Source organism: Pomacea canaliculata, linkage group LG5 (assembly GCF_003073045.1).
Source record: "Pomacea canaliculata isolate SZHN2017 linkage group LG5, ASM307304v1, whole genome shotgun sequence".
In the NCBI taxonomy this organism is placed as follows: domain Eukaryota; kingdom Metazoa; phylum Mollusca; class Gastropoda; order Architaenioglossa; family Ampullariidae; genus Pomacea; species Pomacea canaliculata.
In genome coordinates, this window is record NC_037594.1 from 23,469,044 (window position 1) to 23,489,668 (window position 20,625).

General features: G+C 38.1%; 3 protein-coding genes and 1 long non-coding RNA gene across 7 annotated transcripts; 1 reads left to right on the plus strand and 3 right to left on the minus strand.

The window, feature by feature from the left end:
* Window positions 1–1,570: 1,570 nt before the first annotated feature.
* Window positions 1,571–4,482, minus strand: LOC112563467 (cytochrome c). Its single transcript, XM_025237339.1, has 3 exons — window positions 4,365–4,482; window positions 3,339–3,534; window positions 1,571–2,233 (listed from the first exon to the last, which is right to left on the minus strand). Exons 2-3 carry the CDS (start codon window positions 3,520–3,522, stop codon window positions 2,088–2,090), a joined length of 330 nt encoding a protein of 109 aa, XP_025093124.1. The 5' UTR covers window positions 3,523–3,534; window positions 4,365–4,482; the 3' UTR covers window positions 1,571–2,087.
* A 1,487-nt stretch (window positions 4,483–5,969) lies between these two features.
* On the minus strand, window positions 5,970–11,799 carry LOC112563465 (zinc finger protein 622-like). Of its 3 annotated transcripts, none has more exons than XM_025237336.1 (8): window positions 11,665–11,799; window positions 10,879–11,069; window positions 9,471–9,684; window positions 8,690–8,866; window positions 8,244–8,406; window positions 7,786–7,901; window positions 7,484–7,615; window positions 5,970–6,619 (listed from the first exon to the last, which is right to left on the minus strand). In XM_025237336.1, the coding sequence occupies exons 2-8, from the start codon at window positions 11,047–11,049 to the stop codon at window positions 6,495–6,497; spliced, it is 1,098 nt and encodes a 365-aa protein (XP_025093121.1). In that variant the 5' UTR covers window positions 11,050–11,069; window positions 11,665–11,799; the 3' UTR covers window positions 5,970–6,494. The 3 variants fall into 3 exon arrangements, with proteins under 3 accessions (XP_025093121.1, XP_025093122.1, XP_025093123.1); XM_025237337.1 differs by having other exon boundaries at window positions 11,684–11,795; XM_025237338.1 differs by having other exon boundaries at window positions 10,879–11,066; window positions 11,665–11,794.
* On the plus strand, window positions 11,769–14,882 carry LOC112563468 (60S ribosomal protein L37a). Of its 2 annotated transcripts, none has more exons than XM_025237341.1 (4): window positions 11,769–11,874; window positions 12,123–12,251; window positions 13,080–13,162; window positions 14,795–14,882. In XM_025237341.1, the coding sequence occupies exons 1-4, from the start codon at window positions 11,872–11,874 to the stop codon at window positions 14,856–14,858; spliced, it is 279 nt and encodes a 92-aa protein (XP_025093126.1). In that variant the 5' UTR covers window positions 11,769–11,871; the 3' UTR covers window positions 14,859–14,882. The 2 variants fall into 2 exon arrangements, with proteins under 2 accessions (XP_025093126.1, XP_025093127.1); XM_025237342.1 differs by lacking the exon at window positions 11,769–11,874 and adding an exon at window positions 11,932–11,955.
* A 136-nt stretch (window positions 14,883–15,018) lies between these two features.
* On the minus strand, window positions 15,019–20,487 carry LOC112563470. Its single transcript, XR_003099061.1, has 3 exons — window positions 20,435–20,487; window positions 19,259–19,457; window positions 15,019–15,376 (listed from the first exon to the last, which is right to left on the minus strand). It is a non-coding gene; the product is annotated as an uncharacterized LOC112563470 (long non-coding RNA).
* Between the last annotated feature and the right edge of the window lie 138 nt (window positions 20,488–20,625).

Genomic DNA, 20,625 nt, shown 5'->3' on the forward strand with positions numbered 1-20,625 from the left:
CCTTTCAGCTGAATTTATTCTGTTCAATACAGCAGCCTGTTTGCAATTTCCCTATTTCTGTGTTAGCTTAGGAGCACTGTAACTTGGAAAGGAAGGCAAATACAACAAAATAGGAACACATTTTTAGTGGCCAGCACAAGTAGTAAGAGTGCATGTGACCTACACTGTAGGTGTAGATGGAAGATGTTCTGCTGGGCTATGGAAGTTGTTGGGAGTCAGTGATTGTTACTATCCAGTGGATCAATTTTTAGTTTCTTTGCAACTGTTGTCACACCTGTGATTCCTGGCATACAGATGACATTGCAGAAAACCAGGTTATGGAAATTAGGTTCTTAAGAAGCATTAAGTAATAGTAATGATAAACATGTGATTTTTTGATAATCGTGCTCATAAAGGAGCATGCTCTCAGGTAATATCCCACTGACCCAAAGGGAAGAGCAAAGAAGAGGTGGGTGTAGAGTTGAGCCTTTAATAAACCAGTTTATCACATGGGCCCACACTTTGTAAAGTCCTGTGACAGAATCTACATATCAGTCATCCCTTGACCGGCACCTGTCGTTGGGAGATCACATGGATAGACGTGGTAGCTGACAGGACCCACCACTCTTGCCTGTTGTGGGCGATAGCAGGTCCCGTACAGGACCAGTCCACTCTTAGACATTCGTAAGCCAGTTCTTCCTCTGGCCACCCTCCAAGGTGCCTCAGAGGGATAGTCTTGGATAAGGTGTTTGTGCCGGGTCAAAGAAGACCATCTTACGTCGCTCAACTGTTGAAAGTTGAAAGACTGGCGTCCTACGAGTGTGGCAATCTTGTTTCTTACAAAGTTGTTGGTCTTATTAGGCAATTGTTCTTGAATGCCTGGATTATCCCGTCCATTTTGGCAGTCCACGTCGCGTCTGTGAAGCAGGATCTTTACTACCAGGGATTTGTACAGCTTGTGAACCTTATGGCTATTCCACATCCTAGCCTAGCCAGTGCCACTGTAGTAATCCTGATGCAGATATCTAGCATGGAGCTGCTGTCCTTGGAGAGGGTGGCTCCCAAGTATTTGAAGCTGCTTACCTCTTTGAGCTGTACATTTGTAGCGATCTCTGCTTTGATCACTTTGCTCTTTTCAATTCTGGTCTTCGTTCCATATGAATTTGACTGTTGGTGAGGTCCTGCAGTTCTTTGTTAGTGCCTGCTAACAGATTTGTTGTCTGCAAATGGTCTTTCTCCTATTGAAATGGAAGTGTGATAGTCGCGGAGAGCTTCAAGCATGAAAGCTCCTGTTTAGTTATTCAGCAGTACTGAACTCGATGACTTGAACGAGGCCTTCTCCAATGTCAAATTTTTTAATCACATGCTGATGCTTTTCTATGAGAATGTGACAGCTCAACTGTGCTTCCACTTGGTCTTAAGCCAGCCTCCCTTTTTATCAGCTCTTCAGTATCAACTTCAGCATGACATTGTGTGGCTGACAAGGTTTAAGAGTTTGGAAGCACATTGGTTGAATAAAGCACCGACAGCTCCCTCGGAGTCAAAAACTCATACGCTCAATCTTTAGTAGTAGCATTGTTATTAACCCAAGTCAGTTTTGTCATATTTTATTACGTACATTTTTATACTCTTATTTCATTACATGTGACTGAACATGCTTTGTGTCATGGGGTAGTGTTAGCCAGTATTTTTAAAAAATTAAATCCAAAGTACTTCTCATATTGTTTGCATGATAAAATATGCAAGTTCCATGTTTACCAAATGCCAAAAACATCTCACATCCACACTTTGCATCCAAGACAACACACACTTAAGGCTGTCTGTAATGAAAACTGGTATCTGTTAAGATTTATTTAAGAAAACTGACTTTTCTTTAGTGCTTTTTATTCACAAAGCACCTCTTTATTAAATAGAGTCCTGTTCATATGCTCTGCAGAATCGCCAACCAGCACCTTGTAGCTCTAAAGGATGCGTGGGTTTTTGCCAACTTTTAGGGCCACTAATATCAGGTCACAAATGTACTTAAAACAATCTTTGTAGTGAAACTATGGTTGCTTTCAGGCATATAGTGCTATTTTAAAAAGTTAATACTCTAGAAGAGACAATGGTTATTCAGTAGCCTCCATAAGATATTCTATTAGATCTGCACGCTCGCTCTCTTTCTTGAGACCAGCAAACACCATCTTGGTGCCAGGAATGTATTTCTTCGGATTCTCAAGGTATTCAAACAGGGTTTGCCTGCCCCATGTGATGCCTGCAAAAAACAAATGATAGGTTGGTCACTTAGAATACATGGCAGCATTAGAAGTATTTTATCATTCTGTTGAAAGTTTTTCTCACTGAAAAATTAATACCATCAGAAGTTGGTTTCATGACAAAATCAAGATGAACTTAACATGAGCATAAGCTTATCTTTTTGGGTTTTACCCTAAACTTGTTGGTCTGAAGTAGCAAGCCAACTACTCATCTTCCACATAAGACCAGTAACTTTATTATTATACTTATTTTCAAGACTCTACATGAAACCTATTTCAATTGCATTACACTGTTTTTAGCCTACCCTTAAAGGTTTTAGAGAAATTTCAGGTGCAACTGCAAGCCATGAAACTAACATTTGCTGGCCAAGCAAGTCCCTCTTTTAAAATGCAGAAAATTTCAAATATCAGAATGATAATCGAGTTAAATGTCGCTTTTACATCATGATGTTTCTTTCTTTTGGACAACTCTGTTTTTAAAAGTCGATAAACAGCAAAATCTGCAGTGTTAAATACAAAATATTAATTTTCTTTTACTTAAGGAATATGCTGTGCTAAAGAGAGAGAAAAAAATGCAAATTTTCTTAATTACATAGAGATGACAAAAATTCACAATAAAACCTTAACCGCTGGTGCACTCTAAGTTTCCTTCTGCATTTTTAAATTGGGTTATAACTGTGTTTCTGTAAGGAGCTTGTGGTGCCATAGTTTTAAGGTGCATGAACAGAAGTAGTGGGTAGAGGCAAATGGAGTGTGCCCCTAACCCTATGAGTACCACATAAAAGTATAAGTATTATAAAGACCGGCTAATAACAGAAGACCGAAGAAGACAGTGGGTGGAGTTTTTTAAATATCATTACTTCTGCTCTCAGGTAAACAATTAGACCAAGAAACCTATACATTTTTGAAATGGAGAAAGTTTGAACTTTGAAACTAAAAGTAATGAAAATTTCCTTCCCCGGCAAAACCAAAACCCATATTGCCCAAAGGGTTACTGAAATTTTTGCCTTGCATCAGAATTTGGCGTGAATTATGGCACTGTGTGCACTTTCCATAAACATAGTTGTTCCAAAACTGCACCAAGCACCAATAATTAGTAACTACCTTTACTCTTGTTGGCATCGGTGTAGGAAAATCCTGGGGCTTGTCCAGTTTTACGTCCAAACAAGCCATGCAGGTTTGGACCAACCTTGTGCTTGCCCCCTGCCTCAACAGTATGGCACTGTGCACATCGCTGCACGAAGAGTTTCTTCCCCTTTTCAACGTCACCTTCAGGAATGTCTCCCATTATTTCACTTATCTATTTTGAAATAAATGAAAAAGTATAAAATATGTACGTATTTTTAAACACTTTGGGCTTTTTCATCTAATATTTCATAAGATATATATTTTTTCCACTGATCGAATTTCGCAGAAAATCCGTTAATCAATTTTCCCATTAATTTCTTATATAAACCAGCGAAAGGTGAAGTGGCGAAGGACCACTGTACTCGTTTAAGTAGTGGGAATATTTGTGCTTAAACTGTTTCTCTGATATGATATCGAAAGGTCAGATTCACACTGTACCATAACCGCAAGGCTAACCAAATACATTCGAACACTGATTACTGATGATAGTTTGACTGACAATTCTTTAAGCAGACATGTTTCTTATAAGCAAACTAAAGAGGTTAGTCATAACATTTTCTATGTAAGAAAAGTGGTGTAGTTGATTATATATCCTTGTAGTCGCATTACGTGTTTCGATGCAGCTGTATGTCCTTGCCCAACTTCACTGACCTTCAGTGCGAGAATTCACTTAAATTACTCTTTCACGTTGTAAGAATTCTACGTGAAGTTTTCGAAACGCCCAAAAGTTTTACGAAATAAAATTTTCACCGTATAGTGTCATGGTCTTATGAAACTAAACTGCTTCACGTGGCTTTTCTTTCTTCTCTATACATTATGAGAACGGTGTTAACAAACCTTAACGTTCTATCGCATTTTCTAGCGAACAAAAAAAAGAAGAAAGACTTCGTACTAGATTATTATTATGTGAATACAATTAACAGATACAACTAGTTTAGCGATTTTCATTCATAACAAGAGAATACACCATTCACTTTAAACAACCGGCTTCTCTTACGTTACCTTGCGAACGTGCTTCTACGTAGTTTGCCGGGGCGGAAGATGCTGACCTACCGAAGGGCAAAATCTCAACGTCATCTCCGGGAGGGTTGATCTATTCCCGCTAGACCAAAAGGGGAGGAAGGATAGAAATCGATTATTCGCTTGATTTTTTAGAATATCACATTTCCCAAATTATCTCTCATTTATAGTCCATACTATCTTTTAATGATGAAAATTTGCACATTATTACAGTTTCTCTTTCACGAATTAACCTTCGACCCATCTAGACCATTTGCTTCCCCTTTTCCTCATTGGTTGAATATTGTACTTGTCCAAACGTCAGTGTAGATTTATTTTCAGTTATAGGTTTCGTGTAATACTCATAAATTAGAAAAGAACTTCTACAGCGACAACCTTTTTGTCATTAACGCAGTGAAAATAACATTTAAAAAGTCACTCTACATAAATTATGTTCATTCAATAAATTATTTAAAGTCATAGTAAGATATATAGTTTTCAATTATACACTTTAATCGTGATTAATGACAAACCATTGGCATAGATAAGACTCGGCATACGCAAGCGTGTTGGCATGTTGCTAAGCACCAAGTATGCAGGGCCATAATCCGCGGAATGTTGGACATCAGAACTACCTTCATCGAAACCTACCGGTCATATCAAAGACCATTTGTTTATGCTATTATAAATTTCCTAGTAAGTCTTGTGAACAGAATTGAGCAGCTATTTCTAAACATCGAAGCTCATTACGAGAAGAGATAGGGGTAGGGGTGGGGGTGGTCATTTCGCCCCACAGACTATAAGTCAATTCGTACCAGGTATATCATTTCGTCCAAAAGACAAATGCCAATATCATGCAGGGCTTCTGCTTACGCAAAAAATTGCGTACAGTACGCATTAAAAGTTCGGAGGAACCCTTCAATTTTCGTCAATTGGGTCCCATTCAAATTTGGGCGAAGAACAGGGACCCCTTAAAAATCTGAAGAAGGGGTCCCTTGGACCCCAAAGAATTTAGCCTTAGCAGAAGCCCTGTCATGGATACTTGTTTGTTACATGATAAATTCTACTGGCTGTGATCTTGTGCTAGCCTGAGGTGACGTAAGTCACCGACTGTATCTACTGTTGCTGGGAATGTGATAAATTGTTTTAACATCTATAAATACATGCATTATCTAGTACAAGTATGGTCTTGAATTGCCCTTGTGGAAAAAATTGTATTGTATTGGTCTAATCAATCTCCCTCCTATCTTCTTTGCACATGCATCCGTAACTGATCTCTCTTTTGGCCCTGGGACGGATTTGACTTTTCAGTATTAAAATGAAATGGACATAGCTAAAACAAATTGACTTGGGCTGTGGGGCAAAATGACTGGCGACATCATTATCTGATTTCCCATCATTTTCCACTTAATCTTTTTTTAACAAGATTATGTTGCTTTTCACTTTAAGGACACAGAGTTTTGTATGCTAATGGGGATTAACTACTACACTATTCATGAGCGAAAGAAAACTAAATTGTATATAGCACCACAAATACAAACACCAGCAGTGATAAAGACAGCTAAGTACACTGGATACAGCCTTGTTGAAATGCAAACATTTGACACAAACACTTGTAATCAGTTTATTCACATTTTGTCATGTACATAGTGCAGACAGGCTCATTTTTGCTTGGATAATAGCTTCAAGCTGAATTTTCAGGTGATGAAAAAAAAGTCATCTATTTGACTTTTTTAAAAACTAAAATGTGTCACAGGGATATCTTCTTAAAGGTTTGTTAGATCCATGACTCTGTGTATTGAATACATTATATACAGATATTTCATCATTCCATCAAAGAAAGATCACATTACTTTTGGGAAAGTAAAACTCCCAAGAATGTATACATGTTAATATTTTTTTTTTAATTTGCTTAAAGCCCAACAAAATTTTCGTCAAGCTTGTTTGCCCTAAAATTTGGTGGGGAAGGTTGGGGGTGGGGGGTATTTAAAAAAAAGGAAAAAAGAAGAAGAAAAAGAAGGAAATAACCCAAACAGAGCTGCCTCCTTCCAGCTGAAGTGCCAAGAAACTCGTGGATATTTTTCATATGTTTCTGTCCACACTCTGTCATCCAGCAGTACTTTGACTCGGCTTTCAAGCATTTTGGTCTCTAAAGTGCGTTTGGAGACGGTTGGCCTTTAAACCAAGCTGCATATGGTGCTTGTTTTTAAGTCGTTGCAAAAAGTGGAAATCTTTGGCTCGCTGCTCAACCTGTCCACCTACAGCAAAGTGAATGAGAATGCTGACCTAAAGTGCAAGAACAGTAAGCCGGCCTAATGAATCACAACCATTTCAAGAAGGGTTATAACCACTAATGCCATGATGAAATAATAAATACTGTAGACAATAGAGTCTACTGCTTGACAATAATCAGAATTAAATGTCTACTGCAAAAGCATTTTCCTTGTAATTAAAAATTTGGTTACTAAATTTATTTTGTAATACCAAGGGGAAAAAGCTCCTACAGAAGAAAATAATGTTGCCATCGGAAATTTTTTTTTACAAGGGGACACCAAGATTTACAAAAGAAAATATTTTCTTAAATAAAATATGCATAAAAAGTAAGAAGAAACACTTTTTAAATTTATGACTGGATTTCTGGGAGCTTATCTTCTTGGCTGATAGAATCTTGTGCTCACAGCTGCATTGTTTAGCTTGTTAACGATTAGGAACCCCTCACCCCAATTTTTGCATCCTTCTTCATCAGTTATTCTTCCATAACTGTACCAGACGATTTAAATAATTCAACAAGTTCTCATATCTGATCATGCATTTGTAACATTATACGCTTGGTGGAGAAAGCGGAAAATAAATTTTTTTTTTATTCTTTGCTACCAGTCAGGGCTTCTGCTTACGCAAAAAATTGCGTACAGTACGCATTAAAAGTTCGAGTACCCCTTCAATTTTCGTCAATGTTACTAATTTTTAATTTTTAATGTTAAGTTAAAAAAATTCGATACAAAAGAAGCATGATTTTTATATGATAGCATTAAAAAGATTATTATTAAGGATCAATACATTTTTTAAAAAGTGCAGGAGTAAAAGGTTTTCCTTTTGTCCATGCATACTGAAAACTGAGGTACCTGTGCATCCAGTCCAGCCAAGTGCTTTATACTTTGCCAGTACTTTGGGCAAGATGCTTTTTACTTCTTTTCGTTTTGGAGGCAAGTTTTGGTTGTAATAGCGAGCCAAACTACGATGCCCAATAGTTGATCCTGCAAAGAAAAGACAGCAACATGAAAAACGCAGAAGACAGAATACCATTAGCAGCAATAAATGTCAGTTCATGCAAAAAGGCAGACATACACAAAATGTTTGTTGTTTTCAAAGACAAATAGCACTGTAATAAGCAATTCTTTAAGAGATGTTGAAGATATTGACTGACCTGATGGCAGCACAAGCTCAAAGCCATCATCTATTAACTCCTGAGGCTTCAAAGTAGCTGCTGTTTCTTCACCTTCTCCAGCTGCTGCTTTTTGATCTGCATCAGGATAACTACTCCTGTAAATGAATAAAAAAAAATTAAAACCCATGCAAAAAGAGGTTTCTGCCACCAGTGAGGAATCAACGCAATCCGGCAGTACCATACTTTTACTTGCCATTGCACCTTCGAAAATTATAATTTATAATCATTATCATGTTCATGATGAAAAAAAAAAATTTTCTTTGAGAAATCAATGCTGGATGACATAAAAGTTATAAATCAAAGTTACATAATATAAAAAAGAGTGGCAATGATGTTGTTATCTATTAAATAACTATTGTGTACACTTCTTGCTAAAAGAAAAAGAATGCTTTGAGGCAGAGCAACCAGCGTTTGTTTTCCGTGTGATGTAAAAATACCTGTAATCATAGAAATCTGCATACTCATACATGACCTGATCGTCATGCTTCATCTTGCAGTGTCCTTTGTCTAACATATGCTTTTGGACATCCCTGGTATTGTAGAACATCTTACTCCGCTCATTGCACCAAAGGCACATATGGCCTTGACAGATTTTCTCTCCTACAATTTGTGAGAAATCCATGAATAATTACAGTTCTTTACATCCCTCAATACTTTTTATCATCATTTTTTGCTGCAGCATTGGCTCAGCGAAAGCAATTAATATGATAACTAAGAACGGAGGAAGAGATGATGAAAGTAAAATAAGGCAGTGACTGAACTATTAATTTCTTATTAATTTTCCAGAGCATGTTGTACACTTATAGGTAAAAATAATAACAATGACTGTTTTCAGAAGAAGTAACCACAAGCAGAAACCAATTCCTTGAAGAATAATGATTACCTAAGTAAACAATAAGTCCCTCCAGATCACTAATATATTCTGCATCTGGAAGAAAGAAGCTGTGTTTTACTGTCATATGCTCCAAGTTGGTCTCTAAAGAGGAGCTGACATGGGAGCAGAACAGACACTCCTCTATTCCCATTGACTCTGTTCCATCCCAAGACTCAACATCTGAATCTGCAATGATAAAACAAATTGTCCTTAGTAATTTTGAATATCAGGATTGAAAAACAAAAGGCAAGTAGGATACCACTGCTAAAGATTCAGCTCTGACAGATAAACAAAATCAAAGAATACCTGTCTCATGAATTACACACAAACACATTATTTTTATTTCATTTTACTTATTTTTAAAATTTTACTCCCAAATCTTTAAAATAATGTATTAGCAAAAAAAAAAAAAATCATGCTGTTGTTGCAGATTTTTCAATAAGTATTTATGTCATTAATTGTGTACAAGATGCATCCCTTGCCTTCTAATAAATTTTCTAACAAATAAGTCAGGTATTCTTAGGAAAGTGGTTCATTGTAAAATGCCACCTGTTAATTAAAGCCTATAACCTACTCTCTAAAAAAACACCTAAATATGTTGGTTAAGTTTTAAAAAATACCGGATTGGAGAAAATCAGCTGCATAAGTAAAAATATATGTACAAGCATAGGGAATTAACTCATTTGATGTGGAGTCATCAATGCAATTGAGGTGTAGTTATGAAGATGTTCGCATCTGAGGGCACAAACTGTATAGGAAGAATTAAAATGAAGAATGAATCAAAAAGGACCTTCTTCGCTGGATTCAGCATTCTCCTTGCTTTCCTTGCAGCTGGTTTTGGTCACCAGCTCTGATTCTGTGATAATGCCACGGTTGATTGCTTTTGCTTTTATCTCCAGATGCTTTTTGGAGCGCATATGGCTTTCAAGAGCATTTTGAGATCTGAAATGTTTGTTGCAAATCAGACAGTAGAGATCTGCTGGCTGCTTCTCATCTTCCTGAAGCTTTAGAATATACAGAAAAAACAAAATTGTGAGACAACTTACTTTTGACTAGATTAACACAATAAGAGCCAACTGTCAAAACTGCACCTTATCATGAAAAACAAATTAAAGCAATTTTAGCAAAAGTCCATACATCCCCCATTCCCCCTCAATTAAAAAAAATGTTACAGCCTGTTTTGAAAAAACAAAATTGTAACAACATGTGAGTTGATTTTTTTTTCAAGTTTTCTTTTGTGAAGAGTTCATATAACTTAGGGTATGGACTTTTATTAAAGAGACATCTACTCTAAATCTGATTAAACCACTTTTAATGTTGGCATTTTTTTAAAAGTAGTACAGATAATGACTATCAGTAAAAGAGGATCTAAATGAATTTCAGAATTGAAATCGCCCATTGGAAAATATAGTAAAATGCCATTCTTGCTGATAACAGTCTTGGAGTCTCTTTTTAAAAGTTGTAACAAATAGTTCAGGGTCTCCAACACTTAAATTATTTTCCAGACATGCCTGAAGCCATAGAGATACAACAAAAAAAAAAACCCCAAACAACCACATAGAAGCCCATGTTATCATGTTTTACACTCTGCAAGTTTTAAGCAGCAGTGTGCTTGAAGTCATGCTTAAAATACATAGCCAATATTTAATACTTTTTACAAATATAGTCACATGTAAGAGGTATCTTGCTATTTCTCCCTAAACTAATGTATTAGGGGTTTGTAGTAGACTCCCAAAAATCTTTTCAAAGCAAATGTGTGAACTGTTTCTATTGGTTGTAATTGAGTGGGTAAATATGGAATTCAGTTAAATCCAGATATCCTAGAAATATTTATTTTGCTTTTTTTAAGATGATGTGGCATTAATTTTAGATACTTTAATTGGTCGGCAGAATCAGCTTAATGTTCTAAGAGATATGTCCTATAAATTAGGTTTAGAAGTTAATTTAGATAGGTCTAACACTGTAGCATTTAGATACTTTCCATGATGATGTATACAGCAGAACTATGGGGTGTTGTTGCCAATTTTAAACCAACAGAAATGAAAGGGGAAGAATGATGTTCGGTCAAGTTGGTTATAAAACACCATGTGATGTACAACTCTTACCATTCAGTATTACATTATACATAAAATTCTAAAGCGGTTCCTTTCAAACAAAATTCAACAAACCACAAAATAGTCATTCCATCGGAGGCCTACCTGTGCCTGTCTTGATAACACTTTTTCCTTGAAAACTTCTGCTGTGACAGGAGGCATTTCAGCAACTTTGCGCTTTAAGTTATATCGATGCCAGTCTGTTTTATAATGATCTCGTTGTCTGTCAGGATCAGTAAATGCCACACGGCAGGTTAAACAGGTGTAAAGGGCCATTTTCAGTAGCACTGCCTCTGCTGATGATAAAAAATTTATTTATTTTTCTAACATATATTTCTCAGAAATTAAAAAAAAAAAATTATACCCACAAGCAGTGGAAATAAGGAATGTTACTACCTAGATTTCACTTCTATAAAGTTGTGAAGGACAACCCCAAACCACTCATAATAGTAATTAATAAGTATCTTCATCACACTTCCTGGTTCAATACTAATGACTAATCTTCGACATTGCTTGAGTGATTTTAATGTAACAATTTAAGTCCATCCCAGATCCGTCACAACAAATTTGGCCATTCCTTTTTAATACAGAGGCAAAGTGACTATAAGTTAACATTTGTATCGTTAAGTAACAATACATTTTACACAATTTTACTATGCTATGTAAACTGAAACAACGGAAAATGTGAGTTGTATACGCTAGGGACCAACTTAGGTACTGTTTATGTGTGCGTGCTGTATCTTACAAGAAAGAATATGGACAAAAATGGTTTACAGTTTCAGAATTGTCGGCCTTACAATGTTATGCTTTATTCTAAAAATTGTATCGAGACTACGTAATGCATTAAGTTCTTAATAATATTAAATCAGACAATTCCTTTGAAACAATTACTTAGTCAAAGTAGATTTGCCTTTTCACGCAGGTTTAAGTTACTGTTCTACGAATTCTGTTGTGTAATAGCTGGCAACTTCGGAAAGAACCCAGATCGGCAACAATTATGTACACACATGTGATTGTAAACCGGATGTGCAATAGTCGAGCTACGCATGCTCACACGACGGTTCGGGGCTTACTTCCTTTTCCGCTAAAGCTTGCAAAATGGTAAGGAGCGTGTGAAATATTTCAGAAACATCTTGGTCAATCGCTTTCTTGTATTGAACAGACGCACGTAAATTGATCATGGCAAGTCAAACTTAATATGAATGTCTTAAATTCTTTTCTTTTGGAGTTTCTTTATTATCAGATGTCTGAACTGTGGTTCATGCTTTCACTTTGTACTGTTACATTGACGGGTTCAAGTCAGTGGACGTTATTAGATTATTGAAACCCAATGATGTTTCATTTTGCAGGCAAAGCGCACGAAGAAGGTCGGAATCGTAGGAAAATACGGAACCCGTTATGGCGCTTCTTTGCGTAAAACCGTGAAAAAGATGGAAATCACTCAGCACAGTAAATACACATGCGGATTCTGTGGCAAGGTAAGGCATTTTCTTTTTGTTAATAAAATGTTCATTTTTAGCACTAATCCACCTACCCTCAGATACTCAGGTGTAGATTGCCCATTTATAAACATGACAGTCAATGACACCTGCATAGTACATTAAGTGACATGATATTTAGACCTTTTGTAAACTCACAGCTTCAATCGCTGTCTGATGGGTCTGTGTAACAGAATGAAACTAGCAGTACTAAACGTCTCGGTTCAAGCTTCCGATGGATTAGTAAACATTTTCTTGGTTTTATTTATCAAAACCAAGTTGTGAGTTGCATAATTTTGCTTTTGCAATGTTATTTTATTTCTTATGCCCTGTAATGTTTCGTCCTTTACTTTTATTTCAAGTAAACTGCCAATCGAAGATTCACTTGACCGATAGGCTTTATTTTTCTTCACTTCTTGACGAGACGTTTGGTTTCGCTGCTGTGCCTTCGAATAGTACGCTGATATTTTCAAAATATGCTTGTATAATTCTGCTTTTACTATGCTATTTTATATCTAGCAAGAGCCAAGTGGAAAGTATTTGATGTGGTGCCCTTATTTACCCAGATTCAGCAATAAAGACATATTTCAGATGGAATTCCAAATTCTTAGTTTACTTTCCCATTGTCAAGCAGCTCTAGCATGTAACATGAGTTATCATTAGGTATCAACATGCGTTTTACAATTTCATTCACTATCAGTAACATGCGCAGACTATACTGAGACGTTTAGTACTGCTGGGAAGTTTCATCCTGTTACACCTGCAGTTACTGAAAGATTAGGTATATTGTTTTTAAAAAAATAGTTAATGAAGTAACTGAAATTTCAGGACTCCATGAAAAGGCAAGCAGTAGGTATCTGGGCTTGCACAAAGTGTCGCAAAGTTGTTGCTGGTGGAGCCTGGGTTTACAGGTATGTCAGTATAGTTTTTATCGAAATATTTGGTACACCTTTTTTGGCAAGTGTCAGAAAGCATGTTTAGAAATTCAGATACAATGGTACCTCGACATAGGAGTGCCCTAACATATGAGTGTTTTGAGATACGAGCCGCCGAGCGAGCGAGCGATATTTGCTTCGAGATGAGAGCAAGATTTGAGAGATACGAGGAATCGCACACTACACCGCTGCACACGACCCCAACATGCGGGCGGATGTAGCGTCTAACAGTTTCTCCCACCTCAGACTGACCTCAGTCTGTGCTTGTTTCCCTCGTGTTCGAATTTTTGATTTGCATATTTACATTATAGAGAGACGTGGAGTTGCAACTCAATTCCGTTCTGCGGGTGAAAAAGGCGTGACCAAAAAGCACAATGACGAAAATAAGCGCTTAAGCTTCTTGTAAATACATTTTCATTCAAAAACTTAACAAAAACAACTGAGGTTGTAATTGGGAGCTGAACGGAATTAATGGCATTTCAATTAATTCAATGAAAGTTGCTTGAGATACGAGCAGGTTTTAAACTCGTAATACACTGTCTTTTCACTGAATAGGTACCTTAAGTGTACTCCTTATCCCTCACAGAATGATGAGCCACAATCATGGCTTTGCCTTTCAACTCTATTCAGTTTTTACTTCTTTATTTCTATAAATACATTATTTCTTACGTTGCTCTTGATATGAAGAACTTTTTGTTGTGTAAATAATAAGCTCTAGTATCAAAATAAAGTACAGGCAGCCATGTAGTATCTAAAGCTGATCGGGTTATCTCCCTTTTTCCAACTGGTTGAAGATAACTTTTTTCTACATCATCTTCATGCTGATCTCACCTGACTTACACTTCTGACAGCATTTTTCCTAAGAGAAACTGGCTATCGCCATATTGTGTGCTGTTGTGTTACATCACTGCTTTATCTTCCCTAGTAATGCACTGAGCTTTTTTATTTTTGCTGGCCAAAAATACTATACAAGTGCACTCTATTACTGTACTGTAAAGGACTGCTGTTGCTGGAGAAAGGCGCTATGTAAATGTGTCTTAATTATTTCTCTCTGCTGGCAAACAGCCTATATGTGTACTGCAGGATGTGTACCAAGAGGAACTTGTACAGTGTGTATTAGGTAGCAAACCTGATGGTGTTTAATTTGGCAGCTGCCATATTTGAAGATGATAAGTCCACAGGCCATCTGTTTGCTTTGGAGGACATTTATAGGACCTTGTACAGGTTCTTGCAGCATACATTATATCAGTTTAGTACATTGGTGCTTTTGTGAGAAAGTGGCTATTGTTGTATTTCAGTAGTTTTCAAAGTGTGGTCTGCAGCTGACAGTCATTTATCAGCAAAGTGATGTTTAAATTGCCAGATATGTTAATTAGTTGAGGTATTAATTTCACACGAGTTTTAATTTTATCAATGCCGAACTGCTCGTTCACATAAAGTGCTCGATTTACCAGCTATGTCACAGTGCATGTCCTTTTAATTTTTGTGTGTACTTTGCTAAGTATGTTGTTTTATTTAAACCTATTACTATACTGCTGTCACATAAAACCCAGAAAAAAATTTGTGTTCATTCCAGTGTTTTATTTCCAGTTTTTTTGTATTTTGCAGCACTACAGCAGCAGCCACTGTGAGGAGTGCAGTTCGACGTCTTCGTGATATGAAAGAGTCTTAAAATCTAATAAACAAATTGACCTGCTTTGGTGGAAGTCATTTTTTCTGCTATGAGCACAAATGCTATTCACAAAAGGAGAGGGGGGATTCAACATAAACCTCTTTCTTAAAACTAATAGCAGGCACAAATTAAAGACTTGTCCATTGGAAAGAGAGCAGATGGTTACTCCTCTAAAGTTGTCATTCACGGTTTTTACATTGGATAAGCGGGGAAAAAAAACCACATCCTAAATTAAGCAAATTTGTATGGTTCCACCTTTGGGTCTTACTGGAGGGGGGACCCCGACGGCTATACCTGCGAACAGTAGTGACCCCAGAGCCTCTTTGCTGTTGTGCATTCAGAAGAAATTCTTAATGGACAAAACAGACTGCTCGGGCACATTGCAGTATTGTGTGCAGCTGTCTAAAAGACCAAATGGCAGATATTAACTCGCCAGGATCCCATCCAGCACACTGATACAGATGGACCTTCTTACCAGACTGGAGGAGGGAGGGAAAGGGGATTAACTGTCGCAGAACCTGCATTGGAAAAAATAATTTCATAGCGGTCATAATAATAATTGGGCCCCATGCGCCACATAGGAGCAACCAGGAATAAACAAATCAATAATAAACACTTTGATACATGTAGTGCTTTCCGATGAGTGCTTTCCAAAAGTGGTAGACCATGGTATTCGCATAAACAGATGCTGACACTTGTACAATAGACATAAAAGATAAAGACATGCAGGCCAGGGTTGCGGTGAAGTCTGTTCTAAAAAAAAAATCGTCTGAAGTTTGGGCTTGTATGTTTTAAGAGAATCTGAGTGACGAGGGCTGACGGGTAATCTATTTCACATCTATGATGCTCGTCTTATTCAGATGCATGAAATTGAGGTTTTAATGAAGGTACGTCAGCATCAGTTTACAAAATTGTCAGTTACTGATCCAAATAACTCAGAAGAGCGCAGAAGTCTAGTGTATATGACAACGAAAATGCTTATATATGATGTCTTGCACAGTGATTTGGGAAAGTTGAGAGACCTAGTTGCTTGCCATGGGCAGGTGGCAAGGTACACTGATTTTTGAGCAAAACGTATGCGCGGCTGTCAGAATGTTTTGACTTGGGGCGTCAGGCCGCACGCACGTGAGAGCGGCGGAAAGAGTAAACATTATTTTTGCAAAAAAGGTACAGAATTTTCTAGAAGGATATATGGACCTCTTGATATAGTTTTAGACCATTGGCAACATTCGCGCGTCCAAGCTACGCAAGTCAGTCGAATTAAGTGTTTGATTTTTGTTAATCGTATTTGCTGAATATAAACGACGTCAGCACAGACTCGCTGCAGCACAACCGTCGCCGGCCGTTACAAACGTGGAGGAGTAAAAGAGGATGTAGTTATGGAAACGAATGTGTCACTTCGTCTGCTGCGCCTACCTAGTCGATACACTAATCCTAATCCTTAAAACTAAATCCTGTGGTGCGACTTTACAAGGCCCGGGTCTATTATCTAACCGATAAGGGGAAAAAAATCCCTAAAATATCCCTGTCACACTGTTCGTTAACGGATGGTAAATTATTTCTCTGGAATTGATGTCCCATGCCCCTAACATTTAGTGTTAAGATTAGCGTCTTATTACCTGTAATCTTTATAAAGGTACTATTTAGCATGCATCAAGGCGGAGGTGAGGTGAGGCAACAGACTTCGTGATTCATCCACAGGCCGGAGCAAAGACCCGCCCGAGAGTCGACGAATGTTTCGTGTTGCAGCAAAGATGACAACACCAAGATGTAACGCCCACATCGAGTGATAGTGAGCTCAGCAACGTCAATCGTCAGACATTTGGCTTGTGTATGTATTCAAAGGCAACATTTGTTTTGTGTGTGTGTGTTCAGAGGATGCCGGTTTCCGAGTGAAGACGTCGTTTTTCAAACGAATGGCAAGTCGTAAAGCTATACGGTCAGTGAATTCATTCCCCCTTTAGCCATTTAACACCACATAAACATATATCATTACAATGACTGGCTTATAACTGATGACTATGAAGACGACAGGAGATGAAGTGTTTTTCTTATTATTGCTGCCTGAGGTAAACAGAACAAAAAACCTATGCATTTTTGGAAAGGAGAAAACGTGAACTTAAAAATAAAATGAAACACAAAAAGTAATGAAAATAGCCCTGGACACAACACTGTAACAGGTGGACCAAAAAAACAAACTCCCAACTATTCCTATCACCCGCTTCATTAAAGGCACACAGCTGCACACCTCACGCCCCCTCAGTTCAATCTGCTCAGCTCTACTCTTCCTCGTACCCAATATCTCTGCTCAACCACAAAAATGAAACATATTCGATTTGCCGGTAACAGCTGTTGATCGTCTGTCGCAACCAATACTGGGGGCGAATCTATGCCAATGTCTCCATTCATCTGTTCTCCGTCCACTCAGTTCGACGAACAGCATCCAAGAATTTCCAGAATTTATCATTACCTTCGTCACACAAATCACTCCCGAAATACTTCAAAACGCTCCATAGCATCAACATAACAAGTCTTGTATCACTTTCATCCAAAATATACTGCTCAAAACATTGGAAAGGCTACTTTCATATTTTCTACATTTTTTAATTATCGTGTTTGTATAACAGTGAGCAATTCTTTCAAAATCCTTTTTCGTGAATTTGTTGTGGGTGAACAGAACGTGAATCTGATGACAATCCAGTTTGGTCTTGCTCATGCTTAGTACAGTAGTCCAGCAAAAACGTCATTAAGTCCACAGAAAATGCGTGCAATGGCAACTCATCCATATGACAAAGCAGAACTGAACAGTAGAAAACATGCAGTGCACGTGCAATCCTTGTCCATTGTCAACAATAATTTTAAAGCCATTGGAGGGTTTACTCCCGGGTTCTCTTCGCCTTTTTAATCAATCCTCAGAAACAACGAGCAAGGACTGTCGACCAACTGAGGGTCATTACACGGCTGCAGGAGAGCGCAGGTGCTTGATTGAGAGTTGCTCAGTTTGTCATTCAAACTGTACGAGGCCCAGGGCCGCCGAGAGCCAGCCCGGGCCCCGGGACAGACGACCTCTCCGAGCCCCTTGTACTTGTAATTGTAAATTATTTTCCCAGTATATAATATATGTTTACAATTCGAATCTCAATATCTACACTCAAACTCAACTTCTGCATGTGTAATGCTTGGGTGTTCTGTCCTTAGACCTTTCTTTAAAAGAAAAAGAAAAGGAGAAGAAGAAAAAAAAAATCCACTGACCAAGGCCGGGCCCCCTTGACAGCCGCGGGCCCGGGTACACTAGACCCCCCTGTCCCCCCCTCTCGTCAGGCCTGACGAGGCCTTCAGATCTGAATCCCATTGAACATATGTGGGATGTCCTGGGACAGCGACTTGGAGCCAATCACCCCCAGGCAGTTGACCACAATCAGTTGTATCAGTTTCTTTAGCAAGAGTGGCAAGCAATGCCTCAAAAGACTGAGAATATTGGTTCAGTCCAATTGTGCCTTGCCTGTATTCAGGCCAATAGTGGACACACTCGATATTGACTTTCATTTTTCTGAATTTTGAAAACACTTTTAGTCCAAGCTCAAATTCTTGTTGTTAAAAATGATTTGTTTTAATGAAATTGACCGAATATGTTTCATTTAATGAATATAGAAATACTTCGATTTTATGTTATGGTCTGTGTGTTTTTTATATCACGAAACGGAATTTGCTATACAATTGTCCTTTCCCTTGTTTTGAGCAGTATAAATCCTTCTTGAAGATACACACCACGTAGTTTTTCCCCTCCGCCGCTCAACAGTACATACATCACTTCCACCTCGTTCGTCCGGCAGACAACTTTGTATTATCTGCGCCCTCTCCCCATATAAACCATAACCTAGCTGACGTAATAAAAACCACCACTGGACGGAAACATCACGTGACATGCAATACAATTAAAGGGTTTCACATTTACTTCGATAGCCTAGTGTAGGCCGAAGTGCCCCTCGTTGCTGACCCCCTCAAATCAAATTTGAACACATGATTTGCATTTTATGTACATATTTGTTAAGCGGCGAGTCAGTCAGACTGCCGGATTCATAACAAAATTCAAAATAAGTAAAAAAAAAAGCCCTCATCTCTCAAGCTATTAAAAAGCTGATCATTAATGCCCCTCACACTTTTATATTTTAAGGTATATTATGTATTAAACATTAAACAAAATCCCGAGAACAAAATGTATTTTACCCTTTTCAGTGCATTTCCAATACAAGTATGTTCACATTTTTTTACTTGTTTTATTTAAAATTGATATTCTTTATTTTAGTTAGATAATTCAAAGGATGGTGTATGTAAAGTTTGCTGCTGGAGTGCAATTTTGATTATTTATGCTTTATGACAGGGACTGCAGCTATAGTTACCCTTGAGTTGTGCGAAAGAACATGCAAATGTCTGTCTGCGTGCATGATTGAGACCAGACTTAGAGGACTGTTGTGACAGGGTTTAATGGGCGGTCGACTGTGGAGCACGAAATTGCTCGTTCAGCAAAGGCGAGGCTTGCTCGTCCTGTGGTGCGACCTCTCCTCTCCCGCCGCCAAAACCACTCTGCCTGTCTAGCAGCTGTCCAACAGAAATGGGTGCACATACAGAAATCTGTGGACATATGATTGATCAGGGAAGGTGAAGTCAGCGGAAGGAAATGGTTGGGGTCTGCTTTTCACAGCCACTGTTCACACGAAGAACGAGGTACCTTCGATACAATTACCAATTACATTGAACACACAAAACCCCGTTTTTGTGAATGGTGCAGTTTGTCGGTTCAATTATGGGTAGTAATTATATTTGACCATGCATGCGGTTATCACCTACACAGTTTTCCAGAGCTCATTTTCATGGTCATAGATAATTGACCCATGAGTAAAAATGCTAAAACTAGGGTAGGGAACCAACCCGACAGGCAAACTAACTCTCCGATTCATGAGCACTGAGGAGGTGGTTACCAGCACCACGAATTTGTATTACTGGACTGCTGGCAGACGGTTTTTTTTTCCAGTTAACTACTAAAACGAGGCATGCTACTACAAAGCTTCCGTTTAGTCACATTCTTTGTTTGAGCTCGCCGAGACTAACAGCGGAGAACTTCGCAAGAGGCTAAGCGTTGGTCTCGGCAGACAGCAATCCACCTACACACGTCCATGCCAGCACTGCGGGGATTCCCGATTTCTCGAATAAAGGACGTCACTGCGCATGCGTGTTTGGTTAGCGGGTGAGGCGTGACTTTTTACAGCTAAAACGAAAAACATTTTTTTAAAATGTTAAACGCAAGGTAAAAAGCTGTCGAAAGCCGAACCTATTCATTCTGACAAAATGATGCTCATCGGGCATGATGGCTAAAATATTAATTTCTTTCATTTTGAAACAAATTACCAGCGGAAAAAACTGATCGACCATAATGTCGATTGCAAAAGTCATTTTCGTTTTTCTTACGGTGTCTGCTCCTCTCAGATTACGAGTTCAATAAAAAGGATATTTGTCTTAAGTTCTGTACCATTTTATATGTCCAGTTTATTTCTTAGTTCTATAGAAATTTAACATACCTTTCTGTTGAACTAAATCATGATCTCCGCCATATATTTACCTTCGTTGCGAGAAAGTTATCGGAAGGAGACAACTCCGATAAAATAGTTTGGATTAGCCTACTCAGAGTCTATGAATATAGGGTGTCAGTTGAAATATCTAGGGCCACATTCACAAAGTGAGGATGAGTCGTGAACCCTGGGCAAAGTGG

Coding starts and splice junctions, on each gene's coding strand:
- LOC112563468 (XM_025237341.1), top strand. Junction 12,252..13,079: donor CATGCGGATTCTGTGGCAAG/GTAAGGCATTTT, acceptor CTGAAATTTCAG/GACTCCATGAAAAGGCAAGC. Junction 13,163..14,794: donor GGTGGAGCCTGGGTTTACAG/GTATGTCAGTAT, acceptor TGTATTTTGCAG/CACTACAGCAGCAGCCACTG.
- LOC112563467 (XM_025237339.1), bottom strand. CDS start 3,522: ATGGGAGACATTCCTGAAGGTGACGTTGAAAAGGGGAAGAAACTCTTC. Junction 2,234..3,338: donor CGATGCCAACAAGAGTAAAG/GTAGTTACTAAT, acceptor TGTTTTTTGCAG/GCATCACATGGGGCAGGCAA.
- LOC112563465 (XM_025237336.1), bottom strand. CDS start 11,049: ATGGCCCTTTACACCTGTTTAACCTGCCGTGTGGCATTTACTGATCCT. Junction 9,685..10,878: donor TGTTATCAAGACAGGCACAG/GTAGGCCTCCGA, acceptor TATATTCTAAAG/CTTCAGGAAGATGAGAAGCA. Junction 8,407..8,689: donor GGGACTTATTGTTTACTTAG/GTAATCATTATT, acceptor CACAAATTGTAG/GAGAGAAAATCTGTCAAGGC.